The 17,077-nt window shown below is 36.1% G+C and overlaps 4 protein-coding genes across 9 annotated transcripts in view; 2 read left to right on the plus strand and 2 right to left on the minus strand.

Moving 5' to 3' along the window:
• The window catches only part of LOC111452195 (periodic tryptophan protein 2), a 16,606-nt gene extending 13,480 nt beyond the window's left edge, over positions 1-3,126 (plus strand). Inside the window, exons 1-4 of one of the 3 annotated variants that reach the window (XM_023092783.1) lie at positions 1,773-1,865; positions 2,147-2,576; positions 2,753-2,860; positions 2,941-3,111. In XM_023092783.1, coding sequence (XP_022948551.1) covers positions 2,164-2,576; positions 2,753-2,828 — 489 coding nt within the window. In that variant the 5' untranslated portion in view covers positions 1,773-1,865; positions 2,147-2,163 and the 3' untranslated portion in view covers positions 2,829-2,860; positions 2,941-3,111. Of the gene's footprint in view, positions 1-1,772; positions 1,866-2,146; positions 2,577-2,752; positions 2,865-2,940 lie in introns of those variants that run through there. The other 2 variants (XM_023092782.1, XM_023092781.1) reach the window with 2 other exon arrangements.
• A 6,124-nt stretch (positions 3,127-9,250) lies between these two features.
• Positions 9,251-9,973, plus strand: LOC111452467 (MAPK kinase substrate protein At1g80180-like). Its single transcript, XM_023093227.1, has one exon. It carries the CDS (start codon positions 9,356-9,358, stop codon positions 9,710-9,712), a length of 357 nt encoding a protein of 118 aa, XP_022948995.1. The 5' UTR covers positions 9,251-9,355; the 3' UTR covers positions 9,713-9,973.
• A 743-nt stretch (positions 9,974-10,716) lies between these two features.
• Positions 10,717-13,230, minus strand: LOC111452048 (peptide deformylase 1A, chloroplastic). Its single transcript, XM_023092573.1, has 4 exons — positions 12,704-13,230; positions 12,443-12,532; positions 12,274-12,341; positions 10,717-11,237 (listed from the first exon to the last, which is right to left on the minus strand). The coding sequence occupies exons 1-4, from the start codon at positions 13,106-13,108 to the stop codon at positions 10,997-10,999; spliced, it is 804 nt and encodes a 267-aa protein (XP_022948341.1). The 5' UTR covers positions 13,109-13,230; the 3' UTR covers positions 10,717-10,996.
• Positions 13,231-13,379: 149 nt separating this feature from the next.
• Positions 13,380-16,397, minus strand: LOC111452050 (pentatricopeptide repeat-containing protein At1g80150, mitochondrial-like). Of its 4 annotated transcripts, none has more exons than XM_023092575.1 (4): positions 16,141-16,397; positions 14,719-16,109; positions 14,287-14,582; positions 13,380-14,073 (listed from the first exon to the last, which is right to left on the minus strand). In XM_023092575.1, exon 2 carries the CDS (start codon positions 15,969-15,971, stop codon positions 14,772-14,774), a length of 1,200 nt encoding a protein of 399 aa, XP_022948343.1. In that variant the 5' UTR covers positions 15,972-16,109; positions 16,141-16,397; the 3' UTR covers positions 13,380-14,073; positions 14,287-14,582; positions 14,719-14,771. The 4 variants fall into 4 exon arrangements, with proteins under 4 accessions (XP_022948343.1, XP_022948345.1, XP_022948344.1 ...); XM_023092577.1 differs by having other exon boundaries at positions 13,380-13,815; positions 13,926-14,582; XM_023092576.1 differs by having other exon boundaries at positions 13,380-13,842; positions 13,926-14,582.
• Positions 16,398-17,077: the final 680 nt, after the last annotated feature.

Raw genomic sequence — 17,077 nt, forward strand, 5'->3', positions numbered from 1 at the left:
TTTTTTTTTTTTTTTTTTTTTGTTTGGAATATTGTTATTTCGATCGCATTTCTTTCAAAATCTCTACAAAATTATAATCGATATTACCATAGTTTAGCATTAACATTAAGATATTATATCTTTCGTCGAGTAAAAGCTAAAATAATGACGATAATGGTTATGTTACATCAATATTGTCGTTAATGGTAGTCTCGATCAAAATTAAATAAAAATTCGTCGTTTTACAGTAAAATTATTGCTCTTTTTTTTATCTTTGATGTAATATGACCTTAAAGTGGGCTCTTTTTTTTGGTTATAATTGTGAAGAATAGGGATTAATATCCATCACAATCAACACTCACTTTTTTGAACATTAATGTTAGAAAAGAAGGAAGTGTTTTTCCATGATTACCCATGTGAGAGAAATATGAACACAACTGTAAAGTAAAAGAAATAGGGGAAAAACTTTAACCAAAAAAAAAAAAAAAAAACTAAAGAGGAAAGAAAAGATTGAAAATTTTACTGTCATTCCTTTCAAAAAAGTGGCGAGATTCCGAGATGAAACTAGAACTTGTTCTTCTATTACTCTCGTCGTTCTCGTTCTCGTAGCTATATACAAAGGTTTGTTTATAAGAAAATGATATATTTTTGAGTTTTTTTTACGATAGCTTTAACGGATAGTAAAGTAACAGTCTCGTTGAATAATTTTTAGACAAACTTAGAGACCGAACAAATTATACATCGAGTTGGTCGTGGTCATGCATGGAAGTGATTCCCAAGGAGAATCGAATCAGCCCCACTTTCCTTTTTTACTCTGTCTCTTCTTTATAGTTTGCCTCTCTCTCTCTCTCCCTCTCCTCTTTTTCCTTTACCCTTCCCCAAGAGAATGGATGCCACTTCTCTGTCATCTGGAGAGAGAAAGAGAGAGATTTGGTGGGTGTGGTGATTTGATGGTGGTGGGTGTACATAGAACATAAAAGACATAAATTATTCGAGAAAGTGGCTACAACATGTAACAAATAGTTTTACACCGTTAAATATACGAAAGAAAATTAATGAAATATTTTACTTTTTGTATTCCATGATTATTAGATGATTATTAGGAGATATATTGGAGTCGAGAGAATATTTTGATAGTACTAGAATATTTTTGAAAAAAATAAATTATATATATATTTATTTGAAGAGAGAAAAGAAAAAGGAGAGTGAAAAAGAAAAGAAAAGAAAAAAAAAGATGGTCAAAATGAAACCTCGAAGACTTAGTTATTCCAACTCAAGCTTTATTGAAACTCACATTTTTGGCTTTCTTTTTTTCTTTTTTGAATTTTAATTAAATTCCCTCTACTTTTTTCCTCTTTTCAATAACACTTTTCTCTATTTCTTATTAATCCTTATCAATTAAGGAATCAAAATTAATATATATAAACAATAATTTCACTCACTTTCATTTAATATTATGTATTTATTTATCAATATATATATATATATTGAATAACAAGGGAAAAAGGAAAAAAAAAAAAAGATCCTTTTTGTGGCTTTTTATGGATTTTTTTTTTCTTTCTGAAAAAGAAAAAGAGAGGAATCTTGCATGATTTAGGAATTATAATTTTGAATATTTTAAAAAGTTTGAACATTGTCCTAAATTACGTAAATAATTGCAAAATATTCTAAATTTCTACGGTTTATGGGAAAACAAAAAAAAAAAAAAAACAAAACAAAAATATAGTTTCTTTTAATACAAAAAAGAAAAGTAAAAAAGAAAAAAAAATAATAAATAAAAAGTAGAATTTGGGTGTGTATAAAAACGCCCCTTCCCTTCTTTACCTATTCCATACCCATTCTTCTTTCTTTCTCTTTTAACCCCAACCATTCCCCTTTCACTTAAGGTTTCTTCTTCTTCCATTCTTCTATTCAAATTTTTCGACCCGTTCCTCCTAACGTTATACTCTTTTGTTTTATTCGAAACACGAACAAAACTAATTTTTATTTTTTTAAAAATTATAAGTTTAGTTTTTTAATTTTAAAATTTAAATAATAGCTCATTCATTTTGAAAGGTTAAATTTGCGTTTAAATTCATAAATTTTAAAACTTTTTTTTTTTTTTTTTAAATTTAAAGATTTATTAAATTCATGAAATATGTGTTGACCGTTATAATCTAATCTGCAGAGAGAAGAGGAGAGAAGATGAGCAGACCGGGAGACTGGAACTGCAGGTCATGCCAGCACCTCAACTTCCAGAGGAGGGACATGTGCCAGCGCTGCGGGGACCCCAAGTCCGGCGGCGGTGGATGTGACTTTGGAGCTCTGTTAAACGGCGGCGGAAGAGGCGGGTCTGGATTCGGGTACGGCGGCTCCGATGTGAGGCCCGGCGACTGGTATTGCAGCATAGGGAACTGTGGAGCCCACAACTTCGCAAGCAGGTCGAGCTGCTTCAAATGTGGGGCGTTCAAAGACGACATGTCGGCTGCAGCAGGAGGCTTCGACTTCGATATGCCGCGCTCTAGAGGACTGTCCCCTTTTGGCTTTGCCAATCCCGCCGCCGCCGCCGCCCGTACTGGTGCCTCCGCTTGGAAATCTGGTGACTGGATTTGCGCCAGGTACCCCTAACTCTCCTGCCATCAAAATTTTTAAACGTAATTTTTTTTTCACCTTAATTTTTAATTTTATGAGTTTTCAAATGAAATTAATTTTTTTTATTAAAAAAAAAAAAGATGAAATATGAAATGAAGCCCATTTATTTTTTTAAAAAAGATACTAAAATGTAAAGAGACAGGTCGGGATGCAATGAACATAACTTTGCGAGTAGGATGGAATGCTTTAGATGCAGTGCTCCAAAAGACTCGTATTAACAAAGCCAACGTCCTCCTTCATCAAGTTTTGGGTAGGTGCGTTAAAATAAATAGTTTTAAAAAATGAAAATTTTTATGTTACTTACTTATTTATGTATTTATTTATTTGCAGGTATGCTTCCAAGAGAGCAAATTTGAAAGAGACTTCATAGCCAGCACTAGCCTTCTTCTTCTTTCTTTTAGTTTCTTTAGTTTTCTTATTATTATTATTTTTTGTAACTTTTATCTTTTCTGGATGATGCTATTTCAGTGATCAAAAATTGAGATATTATCCAAAAATCAATCTTTATTCTCTGTTGCTGTCATATCTAATGAAAACCAAAAAATAAAAAATAAAATTAAAATAAAAAAGAGAAAAGTTATTTACTTTTTTGCTTTTGAATTTCCCATAATAATTATCCAAACACATAAAAAAGCAGGAGGAAATGTTTGTTTGCTTTCTTCTATTCTGAAACTAAAAGAAAAGGCTAAAACTTTCTTGGAGTCACCAAAAATTAAATAAATACTATGAATTTTAAAATTTGTAAAATTATGTTTTCTAATTTTTTTTTTAAATAATTAATTTCACATAATCGGACTAACAAAACACTCAAACCTAACCACAAAATTAAATAGATATTTTTTTTTTAAAAAGTACTTAATTTCAACAACAAAATGTCCATATTTAACTAAAGTACTCATAGATCTAATTTTGTAATAATTTCTCCAACTAAATAAGCTACCAACTTTATATAAAGTTCTGCTTTTTAATTTGTTTTTTTATTTACCAAAATCCCAAATAATTGTTTTTTTTTTTTACTTTACTTTTGGGGCAGATAGGTTCATTTTGATTAATTATTCTAAGCATACAATAATCATGAGACTGCATGTTTCAAGCAATCAACCATTATTCATGAAATTAAGAAACAAAATGATGTCTACTTTATGAACTAGATAGATGTATTTAAATCTTAATTTTAATTATAAATGAGTTTTAACAAATTGGTATTTAAATAATTTAGGTTATCTAACTAACCTATTCATTTTGAAAGGAAAAGATGAATAACAATATGTGAGACCAGGGGTACAGGAAGTGTAACTAAACAACAAGATGTTCGGAATCACGTACCTCCATAATAGTATGATGTTGTCCACTTTGAACATAAGCTATCGTAGCTTTGCTTTTCGTTTTCTCAAAAGACATCATACTAATGAGAAGTATTCCTTACCTGTAAACCCATAATCAACATTTTAATTATCTAATGTGCGACTTCTCTCCCAACAATTTTCAACACAAAATGCAAGTGGATGATGACAAAATGTGCAAATAACTCATGATAGTAAGTGGAAATAATCTTCCTTCTTGAAAAGGACTTTGAAAATTTTCTTAGAAAGCAAGTAGGTAAATACAAAATATACAAAAATAATTCAGATTAGTACGTGGAAATAATCTTCACTCCCAAGATAAGGTGATCATAGCACGCAAGGGGTCAGTTACACGATGTAGACATTGAAGAAAAATATTATTATTATCATGTTAAACTTTAAGATGAATCAAAACAAAGCAAAAATGATGAGTTTGCTATTAGTTGCATGTTGACAAGTTTATTTTGCTAATCTTGAAATAAAATTACAATTCTAGTAATCAAGTTTCAACAAACAAGATCATATGACACTCCGAGCATAACATGTCGAGCTAAGATGTTCATCATAGGAATTCAGAGAGTGAACTGAATGACTAAACCTGTTCAATGATTCAACAAGGCCGCAAGGAGTATTTGGAGGCAAGAAGTCATGCATTAGAGAGTATGTTGCAACACAGGGATGTCATATGAATAATTTAAGCTTATGAGATAGATTAAATGCATATAAAACTCAGAACAAAATTCAGAGATCACCATAATTTCGCAGCTCTAGTATTATAGTCATTGTTGCATCTTGTCTCAATCTCAGTCTATGGGAATTCCAAGTGGTTCTAGTGAGGGGCCGAGAGGATGAAGTGAACGAGTATACATTTCTCCAAGTTACTATCTCGGAACAAACTTGTAAACAATTAAAAACTACCACGTAATGGTCCAAGCCCACCGCCAGCAGATATTGTCCTTTTTGGGCTTTTCCTTTCGGACTTTCCTTCAAGACTTTTAAAACGAGTCTACTGGAGAGAGGTTTCCACACCCTTATAAAGAATGTTTCGTTTTCCTCCCCAACCGATGTGTGATCTCACAATCCACCTTTTTCGGGGTCCAACGTTTTCGCTGGTACTTGTTCTTCTCTCTAATCGACATGGGATCTCACATACCATATGTCTAACTCTACCGGCGTTAATCTTGTGCACGATTGTTTCTTATTACCTGGCATTGGGGCACCACCCCCAGTGGGGGGCACCTACGCCTGTCCCAAGGAAGGACATGAGAGACATCAAGGATGTGTTTTTCTTATTATTCTTTACTAGAAGGGGGTCTTTTTTTTTCTTATTATTAAACTCACACGAACGTTCAAACATGCAACTTCTGGGTAGGTGTTACTCAGGGACCTCTGCCAATGAGGTTGTGTCCCTTAGGGGCCAATCTAGCCCGAGATTCTGATAACTCGAAAATTTAAAACAATGCAGTAGATTTCAACATATTTCCTATACCCCTGTCCAAAGTTTTGAGGACTAAGAAGTTTACAACAAATTGAGATCTTAAAAAGTGTAGACAGGAGGAAGATTAAGAACAAATACCTTATTCAGCAGATTGTGCCCAATTGATAGTGGAACTTGCTAATGCATTTATAGGGTTGATGCATTTCTTAAGAAGGGGAGCATCCCGAGGCAAAAGATCTCGCATATCATCAGAGACAAGGATGACAGTTGACAGCCCTCACCATAGAACTTGAAGTGAAATTCTTAGTGAATTCCGTTCTTCTATATCATTCCTGTTTAAAGCCTCAATAGCAGGAATTACAGGTATGTTCCATAGTTGCTTTATCGAGATCTTTGGGGAGAAGAACGAAGCATTTTTTACAACGGTGTGGAAACTGTATTCTAAAAATCTTGAGGAGAAGTCCGAAAGAGAACCTTAAAAGGGACAACATCTGCTAGCGGTGGGCTTGGATTGTGTGGTATTAGAGCTAGACACCTGGCGGTGTGCCAGCGATGACGTTGAGCCTCGAGAGGGTGGACACCGGGCAGTGTGCCAACGAAGACGCTGGGCCTCGAAGGGGGGTAGATTGTGAGATCTCATATCAATTGGAGAGAGGAAGGAGTGCCAGCAAGGACGCTAGTCCACAAAGAGGATGAATTGTGAGATCCCATATCGATTGAAGAGAGGAACGAGTGCCAGCAAGGACACTAGGCCCCGAAGAAGGGTGGATTGTGAGATCCCACATCGATTGGAGAGGGGAACAACATCAATTGGAGAGGGAAACGAGTGCGACGTTGGGCCCCGAAGGGAGTGGATTGTGAAATCCCACATCGGTTGAGGAGGAGAACGATACTTTTAAAAACCTTGAGAGTAAATCCGAAAGGAAAATCCAAAGAGGACAATATCGGTTAACAGTGGACGGACTTAAGGCAGTGGACTTAGGCAGTGGACCTTTGTGGTAAAATCATTCCCAAATAATCTTTCAGGGACAAGATCTTCAAGATCTATGAAGTTCAAAAACAATGACGAGATGCCTACTTCATTCTGCAGTTTCTCCTTATAATATCCAGCACTTGAAAATTGCACTAGTTGCAAGAACTCCTATCCGTAGTGAACTCCCAGCTTCAAGTAGCTTCAACTTAGCTTCCTTGAGGTGTCTAGCAACACAATCAGGCATGTGAAGGAAGGTAACAGGACACCCTCTTGAAACATCTTCATACCATAAATGAGATACATAACAAGGCCTAACAAAGTCTTCAAAGTCTCCACTACAGCTCCAGAGTCCAGGCTATCCTCACTCATGCAGCAGTAAACTGGGTGAGAACTTTTATCAAACACTTAGAGCTCATTACTAAAAGTTGGGTCACAGCAAAGAACAGAAGGAAGGTCAGATTCTCCATCTTTAGTATAACATTCAACTAATTTTCCCAATAAGTTTAGAGTAAATCAATTCACAGAACACCTTCCTAATATCCAGCAAGTAGTTGAAGGCCGTAAATGCATACTCAACAATAACACACAATGAAATGTGAATCTGCGAATGAAACCGTGTCCATATAATTCGCAGCAACATGCCGAAGATTAAGAAATTTGGGCGAGAATTAAGAAGTGAAATGAGTAAGGACAAAGTGAGTAGTTACAATTTAGAAGATCCAATTGGGGCGAGTTGGAAACGAATCCCCCTCCCAATGCCCTTCTATTCGGCATGGTTGATGGCGTGATCTGGTTTGGTTTTTTCCTCCTCCTTTTTCTGGTGAATAGTGCATGTAACACGCTAGATGAGGTATCATAAATTTGGCCAAAACTAAACATTCAAGGGCATAAAACCACAAATTCTTTGTCCTTTCTCTTACGTTCTCACCGAACTTCGTGTACATTTGCCCCCACCATTGTAGTACTCATCATCACCACTACCAACTTAAGTTATATATATATATATATAAATGAAATTTGATACAATTTGCTAGTAGATGACGATTTTGACCCATACATGAAAATTCATTTTTTTTTTAAATAAATAAACTAATTATGATGAAATTTGATGGTATGATGATGGGGGAGGGGACAACTATATTTATATATAATTGCAAATGGATGATGGTGGGTTGGAGTTGCATAATTAAATAATATTTATAATTAAATAATATCTATAATTAAATAATATTTGTAACCGTACAAGCCTACCACTTATAGATATTATCTTTTTCGTGTTTCTATCTCATACTTCTCTTTAAAGTTTTAAAATTAGGGAAATGTTTCTCCACCTTGTAATAAATAATCTTGTAAACCCCAAACAAACGTGTTTTAAAATCTTAAGGGGAAGTCTAAAAAGGTGTGAAAGGAGGATGCCTCTTTTGACTTTCTTTAAAGTTTTAAAATAGGCCTGCCACGAGATGTTTACACACCCTTGTAAGAAATAATCTCACAATTCACTCCCCAGTGTCCACTAACACATTGCTTAGTGTATCCCTCAAGGTTTTAAAATGTGTACGAGTAGGAATTTAGTATATTTTGTGAAATTGTATAATCTTAACAAAATTTCGGACCTCTAATAATTCTGATTTTTTTTTTATATATATTTTCGTTGTGGACCAAAAAATAGTTAATATTTTGGCATTTTCGACCCCACTTTGCTTCTTTATGTCGGGATGAAAATGAAAACGAAAATAATGCGTTAAAAAACACATCGAATTCTATAATTTTATTGCTCTTTGACTTCCATCACTATGCAATTCACAAATGAGTTGCCATCTTTGAAAACCAAACTTATTCCATCTTTATTATTTCATTATATTGTCTTCAAATTTAAGATTACAATAAATAAATAGATATTTATGTATATAAAAAAAATTAATTTAATGAAGAAAATGCAAAAATTAAGACAAAAAAAAAAAAAAAAATGGCGCACATGTAATGGGGGACCAAGTATGGTGGGTGTTTATGTAATAAGGCTCCCCACACCTTCAATAACCACTCCACTCTTCCAATTATTGGACATTATTATCCTTTTTAACTTTCCCCAACCTTATTTTCACGCAATTTTTTTTAAAAAATATATTAATTAAAAGAAAACAAGGTGGCTGGGCGGCTTACGGTCAGGGGTAAGACAGTCAAAACGCATGGGTCAGCAGTAGTCGACGATGAAACCTAACAAATTAATCTAATCTCAATTATTTCAATTAACTAAACCTTATTATATAAATCACATGAAAGTTTAACCCAAGCTTTTTTTCAATTAAATCCACCGTTTTTTTATTTATTTATTATAATTCTTTTAAAGCTGCACTACCAACCCCCATACTCTTATTTTCTTGTGGTCAAAATATTTGTATTTTATTTTCTTAGTTCAAGAAACTCTTCTTAGGCTGACAATACTCTATTATTTAATTCTAAAAAAGGAAATTGCACCGATTGTTCTAGATATTCTAGATAAATCGGGATTTTTTTTAATTAATTAATATGTATTAAATTTCGTAATGAATTTTATAATTTTTTTAGTTTAGAAAATATTAAAAAAATGTAAAAAGTTAAAAGTAATTATGGCAAGGATAAACTGAAAATAAGGGTAAATAATAGGAAAAGAAAATGAAATTGGTATTTGAATTATTTTGTAAATTAAAAAAGGTGAATTGAGTTTTGTAGTACCAAATCCACAGTGATTAAAATATTAATTTGTAACGGAAAATAAAAGTGGAAGATAATCGACATGGATGTTGACTAAGTCGTCATTATGTGACTTTTTCTTTCTATATTAATTAAATTATTATTATTTTTTATTTCTCTCTCTCTCTCTTCCTATTTATGATAGAGAAACCTGGCAGGGCAAAAAGGGGAAACCAAAAATATAAACGCACACAAAACTTACTCCGTTAGTTTCCGAGAGAGAGAGAGAGAGAGAGAGAGAGAGAGAAGAAGGTTTTGGCTATGGAGGGTTTGCAGAGATCTGCTGTTTCTTTTCGAAGACAAGGCTCATCGGGACTGGTCTGGGACGACCGGTTTTTATCCGGCGAATTGAAGCAAACCGCCGCCGCCGCGGCGGAGAAAGAATCGGTGGAGAATCCGGAGGCAAAATCGACTACACCGGCGGTGGCACTGGAGCCGATCAATACGACGATCGAGAGGAGCCGATCCAACGGCGGCCGTGGGTACCGAACCGGGAAAGTGTCTCCGGCGATCGAGCCGCCGTCGCCGAAGGTCTCTGCCTGTGGATTCTGCAGCGCCTTTGGGAAACCGGCGAAGAAGAGCCGCCGGACGAAAACCGGTAAGCGTAGATCGCAATAAGCTCCGAAATTCTCCGACGAGCGTGGTCTGTGAGAGGAGTGAGTTTTGTCGGAAATAGAAATTAGCTGGAAATTAGGTATTGTGGGGTAATATATTTAAATTTAAAAACTTATTCTTGTGCTTTTTTTTTTTTTTTTTCTTTTTTTTAAAGTGCTTTTGTTACTTATTTTAGATCTTAGAATCGTAATTGGTGTATAAAGTATATAATATATGTATTATGTATAAATTATCATACCAAAATTTCTCCAATTCGCCCCCTCATCTCTTCAATTTTTACAATAATTCTCCTTTTTCTTTTTCAAATTTATAATTTAACCATATATAAATTAGGGAGTATGTGACAAAATTTGATGGTTTTGAATGTTGGATCTTGATAGGGTAATTTTGGTGATCCCAAGGAGATATATATGTCACATCAACTCTCACATCTAACCTAATATTATTCTCTATGGCCTTTGCTAATGTGTATGGTTCTGTAACAATTTTAATTTTTTATCTTAAGAAACAAATAATTATTATAATTTAATTTTTCAAATATAATTATGTTAATTTTTATTTTGTCGGGTTGAATTTTGAGTGGTTTGGTAGCCTTCCAAGTTTGATGGTTTTGTTAGTTGACTTTTGACATACCTTAATTTCTAAGAATATTAATTTTAGAAGTTAGTTTAAATTATCTCCAAAACTTTCACATTTTAACTTTTAATAAAATTATTTTTTAATTTGATTCATGTTATGGACCAAGCAACTAAGAAAATAACCAAAATTTGAGGCATTTTTAGTGGAGATCGCTTTGGTTTTTGAAACAAATTGAATAGGGAGGACTGTGGTCCAATTTTGATACGTGGACAAAACGTGTAGCCACCGCCCACTAAAATATTGTCCACTCAAGTCCATTACATATCACCGTCACATTTCTTACAAAGGTGTGAAAACCTCTTCTTAATAGACACATTTTAAAATTGTGAGACTAACAGTAATACGTAACGGGACAAAACGGTTCGCTCTCTTGTCCAACCGACGTGGGATCCAGAAGATCTATATCTTTAAGCGAAGGAAGCTATTGAAAAGCTCTTACTTCCATTTCCAACAAAATGTAGAGACATAGATCAATCAGAAAGTAAACTATAGATCAATCAGAAAGTAAACTATTCAACTCAACACATCCAAAACTTACTTGAATGCAGTGTAAGCACCGAAATGAAACATCAATCTCCTTCTTTCCCTCTTCTCCGTTCCATAATTTATCGATCCACGAACTTGGGGCTAACATCAATCCCGGCATAGCTAGCGAACTCCGAGCCTGGGGCAACCCTCAGCAAGAGGCAAGGTCAAATTTTCGGCTGTTCTGAATGTTCGAGGCACCATCTTGTCGACATAAAGAGTTCCCTCCAAATGATCACATTCGTGCTGTAAAATCCGAGCCTGCCAACCTGAAGCATCCACCTTGATACGACTTCCATATCGATCAAGACCGACTACCTCGACATCAAGATGGCGCTCCACCACTGCTCTAAATCCATCAACACTACAAGGAAAAAGAATGAAGAAATTAATGATGGATCACAAGGAAGAACATCCACAAGCAGATGAAGAAATCCTTGAGAAAGCAACACCAGTTTCACCAATGATAGTAAAGAATACACTTCAGATTCAACCATGACCGGAAACAATCTGTTAAAAGGGAGAACTTTGACTAATAAGCAACTTGAAACTAGAGAGCATACCATGAAGAAAGAAGGCATAACAATGAACTGATCACAATGATACAACCCGAACACAACCAGAATGATATTGAAAATTAAAAGATAAAATGTAACGGCCTAAGTCCGCCACTAGCAAATATTGTCTACTTTGGCCCATCACGTATAGCCGTTAGCTACACATTTATGTTGAGATCCCACATTGGTCGGAGAAGAGAACAAATCATTCCTTATAAGAGCGTGAAACCCTCCCCCTAGAAGACGCCTTTTAAAAACCTTGAGGGGAAGCTCGAAAGGGAAAGCCCAAAGAAGACAATATTTGCTAGCGGTGGACTTCAGCTGGTACATAAAAGCTACACGATAACCCAAGTACTTGGAACGTCCCCTCTCTTGACCACTCTCGCTCAAGCCTAAACATCTAAAAGCTTCCCTCCTTTCATCCATTCCCACCCTCTCTATTTACAACAATTCACCCTAATACTGCCCTAAAATATGACCAAAACATCCTAATTCTACCTAATATCATTGAGCACATGTTACGATCGCACTTTTCTTAGTAGCAGATTTTGTGATTGTGTAGCATCCACTTCCCAACACCAAGTAAGTCAAGTCAATTCGTATCAACGTCGCCTAGAGTCAGGCAACATATGTTCAAGCCTCAAGCCCCGATTTGAGAAGAAAATTTTAGAAAACGGGACAGAGAGATTTTGAAAGAGAATTTGAAAGCAAGGTCGAAGAGAAAGAAAGCATTGCTACATAGCATACAAGCAGCAGCAAATAAGTTTGGAGGCAGGGAGTAATAATCATACAAAAGTGGATTTATGAGAGAAGAGAGGAGAAAATTGAAAATATGCAGCTTACCTTAGGCAGCCTTCAAAAAACAGTGCAGTCTTGTTGCTTTTACTTTTTAGCTTTGGGTTTATGATCACCTGACTCAATGGAACTAAGCATTTGTGAAGGGAAAATTGGTGCACATAAAAAACACAGATACAGAATCAATTTGCTTTCTCATGAATATATATAACCATACCAGAAGATCAAAAGGTCGCCTATCTTGTGCTTTGATCTCCTCCTTGGGTGCATAACTGATATATTCTTTCGTGTCTTCCAAAACAATTATCTACAGCAAACTCCAAGGTTTTCAGTGACATTTCACAGTTAGCAAAACTCAAGAACACAATGAAGAAATGAAGCACCATTTCAGCTACCAAATCTCACATTTCCATCTCACAGAGCAAAGAGATAATCGGAAACAGAGTAAGAATTAGAGCCACACGAAATTTTGACTAACCCTTAATGGAATTCCAATCTGGGTAGCTGCAAGACCCACTCCAGGAGCGTTCCTCATGGCCACAACCATATCGTCGATAATCTTCTGAATCTTATCGGACCCTATTTCCTTCGGATCAACTTCACGAGCGGGTTCGTGCAGAACTGGGTCTCCAGCGTTCACAATCTTGGGTAAACTAGTTTTGTTTTTGTCTCCGAGACCCAGAAACCAACCAGCCTTCGCAATTGGAGAAAAGGACGAACTGTACGATTTCCGGGCCGGGATGAACTTGGGAATGTGATTCGATGAAGAAGTGGGTCCGCAAATGAGATTTCGGAATCTGGGTGTGGCTGAAGAAGGCTTCAGACACCTTTCGGCGAGAGAGAATGGTAAGAGACGAAAGGAGAATCGGTGAACTGTCTCCATTTCGCAGTGCTCCGCCAATGGCGACGGGAGTGTGGTTATGAGCTTAGAGGGTTTTAAGGCTTGAGATGGGTCTAATCGCGACGACGGATTGGGCGTCAAAACTTGCTTTTTAATCTTACAAATTCTATTTCCTGAGAACCCCTTTTAAAATCTGTTCCAAGTTTATTTTTATCCAACTTTCAAATGTTTCTGTCTTAAATTTTTTTATTATTCCTTTTGGACGTTCTTCTAACTAAATTTTTTTTATACTAACACAATCGTGAACCAGATATGAACACTAACAAACCCTTATGAATACCTTTATTAATTTTTGTTATTATCGGATATGAGCAGCAATGAAAGAATGAATAAACAATATTTCCCCTTATGAATACCTTTTGCATCACAAAAGATGGAAAACTCATGCTTTAATCTACATTTCCCCTTTACACAGGATAGTTACCAGACAAGAACAGAATCCATGACAAGAGAAACATAGGCGCCCAAGATTCAAAAACATGCTCTTCCAAGAACAGAGATCCCAGGTCAAAAATATGGGATCTAACAAGCCACTGTTTCTGCATGTTCTTCAGCTACATTTATAACTTGAGATGATGTCTTTCTCTCCCTCCTTGCATTCTGTCTAATGCTGTGGTGATATGGGTCGAGACTCGAGGGATCATCTCCGACCTCTCGAGATGCATGCCAACTAAAGCTTTTGCCAAGGCCTGCAACAATGATCAGTCCATCAACGGCTGCAAGTAACATAAATTGAACCAGAGAAGAACAAGAGGCAGTATCGAGTTCCTTGCTTGAAAACTCAAATACAGCCTCTCACCTTAAGAAACCTTGTTGGACAAACAGAGCAGACAAAATGAGCCTTCCCCATAGTCCATAGACACGAGTGACAATTAATCGAACGGGAAAACACACCACCAACATGCTACCTTCCCCATGGTCCATAGACATTACTCTCTCCATGTAATCTAAAGGGAGAACAACAAGATGATATATTTGCATACAGAGACAGATTCAGAAATCTTCAATCAGACAATGGCTTTCAAGAGGCATAAGGCCAGCAAATTTATAATCCACATAACAGCACAGAAATAGTACACACATACATGTATGAATAAACAAACAGCCCAAGTATGTGTGCCTAATGTGCGTGAGAGGGTGAGACTTGCTCAGTAACTCACAGAGAATATGGTAAATGAAGGCGGCTCCATTCAAAACCTCTTCTTCGTAATCGAGACCATATGTTTGAGTCAAGCCTTTAGCTACTAGCTGTACCAACCTTTTCCTCCTCTCTCATAAAGCTTCCATTCACCTAGTCCCATATCCAATTAGTAGAGATCGATATGGGTACTCAAGATATTGTGTCTGAAGAGATAAATAGATAGGACTACTAGTTGCTCGATTAGGGTCCTAGCTTTATTGCGAGCCAAAAATGTCAGCAGATCCTATAAAGAAAAAGAGAGCCTCTCAGAGAAAGTTTTTGTCGTCAAGAGAGAAGTCTCTAAAGCCGCTGTGGTCTGGGCTCTCACAACCTTTCGAAGATGTAACCCCATCAAAAACCAGTTTCCAATTAGCTTTGCAATTTACAAATAGACGTAAAGAAAGAATATGAGCTCCTTTAGAGCTTTCTGTTACTTTTATCTAGCACCAATCTACAAATCTCTTTTCAACTATTGACCAGTGTGGTACTCAAAGCTTCTAACTGAGAAGTATTGAAAGGAGGTACCCTTTTGGTAGCCAATGTGAGTATCAATTGAGCCTTCCCAGGCTGCCCCATCTTCTTGAGGGCTTTAAGTACTGAGTGAAGTGTATCAATGTTTGGAAACCAATTCTTGTTCATGGCATCTTTGCACATTGTATATGACAGGTTGAAATCCCCACTTCTGCACAGATAATGAATCATAGTTTGATAAATTTTGACATTTGACTTATATCCACTCCCATGCAAAGCAGAATAACCCCTTTTAGCCATTTCAAGAAACCCAGCTCTGCAAAAACCTTTCATTACAAGATTGTAAGTAATCTCATCTGGTACAATCCCAATGTTCTTCATCACATTCATCAATTTATTAGCCTCCCAAGCTCGTCTCCTGTCAACCAAATATTGAATTCTCACATTGAAAGAAGCAAGATTGGGCAAACAACCCCTCAAAACCATTAGATTCCACAGACCATTACTAACTTCGCATTGATTGACCTTGTAAAAAGCTGAAATTAACGTAGTATATGTAACCACGTCTGGTCTTATTCCCAACTTCTCCATCTCTAACATGAGAAGATAAGCTCTATTTAAAATACCCATATCACAAAAACCCTTCACAACAATGTTAACAGAAATAATATCCAACTCGATATTGAATTTTTCAGGAGTTTCTCTTAAAAATGTCTCGAGGGCTCCTAAATCACGAGTCTTCATCAAAACCTTAAGAACAGCATTAAATGATTTCACAGTCCTATGGCAGCCATATAAGTGCATATCATAAAAGGTATCAACAGCATGCTTGATCATCTCAGCCTTACCATATAACATTATGATTCTTATAATGAATCCTTCACGACGTCCTTGTGGAAGTGTCTTCTGATGCTCAAGTAAATGTTCGATGTAATCAAAGCGACGAGCTCCAGCCAGCCGAGACACGGTATCTTCAAATGCAAATCGATTCTCAATCACAAGTCGATCGTGCGCATTGGCTTTGAACAGATGGAACAGCTTTTCGGGGTCCCGTTCAGCTTTTAGTTTTATGAGGGCAGGTTCTTCGACAGTTTTCGAGTTCTGAACTTGATTCAATATAGCTGCAGAAGTCTCTGTTGATGCAATGACGGTACCAGCATGGCAGAATCTGCGAATGGGTCGCAGAGAGACCATGTTCTAGGCGTCGCCTCAAGAAGAAGAAACATACCCATCCATCAAAATCAAGATCTAAGCCATGTTCTTGAGAAAATAGCCGCTGCCCATCAATAACAAACTGGAAAACCCGAGAAGCGGCTGCTAATTCAATAATGAAGAAGTGATTTCTTCCAGAATTCAAATTCACTGAAATAAACTCGAAGAACACTTGGAGAACTAATCCGTGCATAAACAGTGATGCAATAACAGATTGAACAATCCCAAGATTAATGGAAACAAAAAGATTTGTTCAAGAAGAAGAGGAAATGGAGCGAATCAAAGAAAAGAACTGCCGTGGAAAGAATTGAGATGGGTAATGGGATAATGGAAGAAGTGCCGTAAGGGATCCGCGAGTAGGAAAGCTCTGAAATTTGTTACGGTCTCTCCCTCTCGTGAGGTTATGGAGTCAATTCGCGCACGTATGTGGAAGAAAATCATTTTCGTTTTGTCAATGTTAATGCAAATACTAATTAAGTTAATTTTTTTAAAAAACAAATTTGAAAATTAAGACTAAAAAAACTTTTCAAAATTTGAAATCATTATTTAAACCCAAATTTTGTATAACTTTACTTTTATTTAGAGACTTTTAATTTTGTGTACCAATATTAATTAAACAAGAATCTTTTCACATATATCAAATTTTAATATATGTTACACATATAATATGCATACTTTGTCTACAAAATAAAATAAAATAACATGCCTCAAACCAAAGATGAGTGACGTTTTGCTTAAGTCACAACCCAAGCGAGAGGATGAGAAAACCCAACGCCTCCCTCGCCATCTTTAACCTTTTTCTTCTCCTTTTCATGCACCAAACCACTTCATCATCTTTCATTTTGACAGCGGGCGGGCAAACGTCGACATCGACTATCACCTCCACATGGTTTTTGGCATTCCTTTTGACATGATTTCTAGCATCATCACCACGAACACAATCTAGATGGTTGACGATGGTGATAGGGGGATGCCAATGTGGGTTGGTTGTTTTTCTCGTTCTCTCACTTTCGCCCCTCTCCGAGCCTTGTATTATTTTCATAGCCCCTATTAACCATTAAGCTAACTCATAATGGTTTCATTCGTAA

This window comes from Cucurbita moschata, unplaced genomic scaffold (assembly GCF_002738365.1).
Source record: "Cucurbita moschata cultivar Rifu unplaced genomic scaffold, Cmos_1.0 Cmo_Scf00014, whole genome shotgun sequence".
NCBI lineage: Eukaryota > Viridiplantae > Streptophyta > Magnoliopsida > Cucurbitales > Cucurbitaceae > Cucurbita > Cucurbita moschata.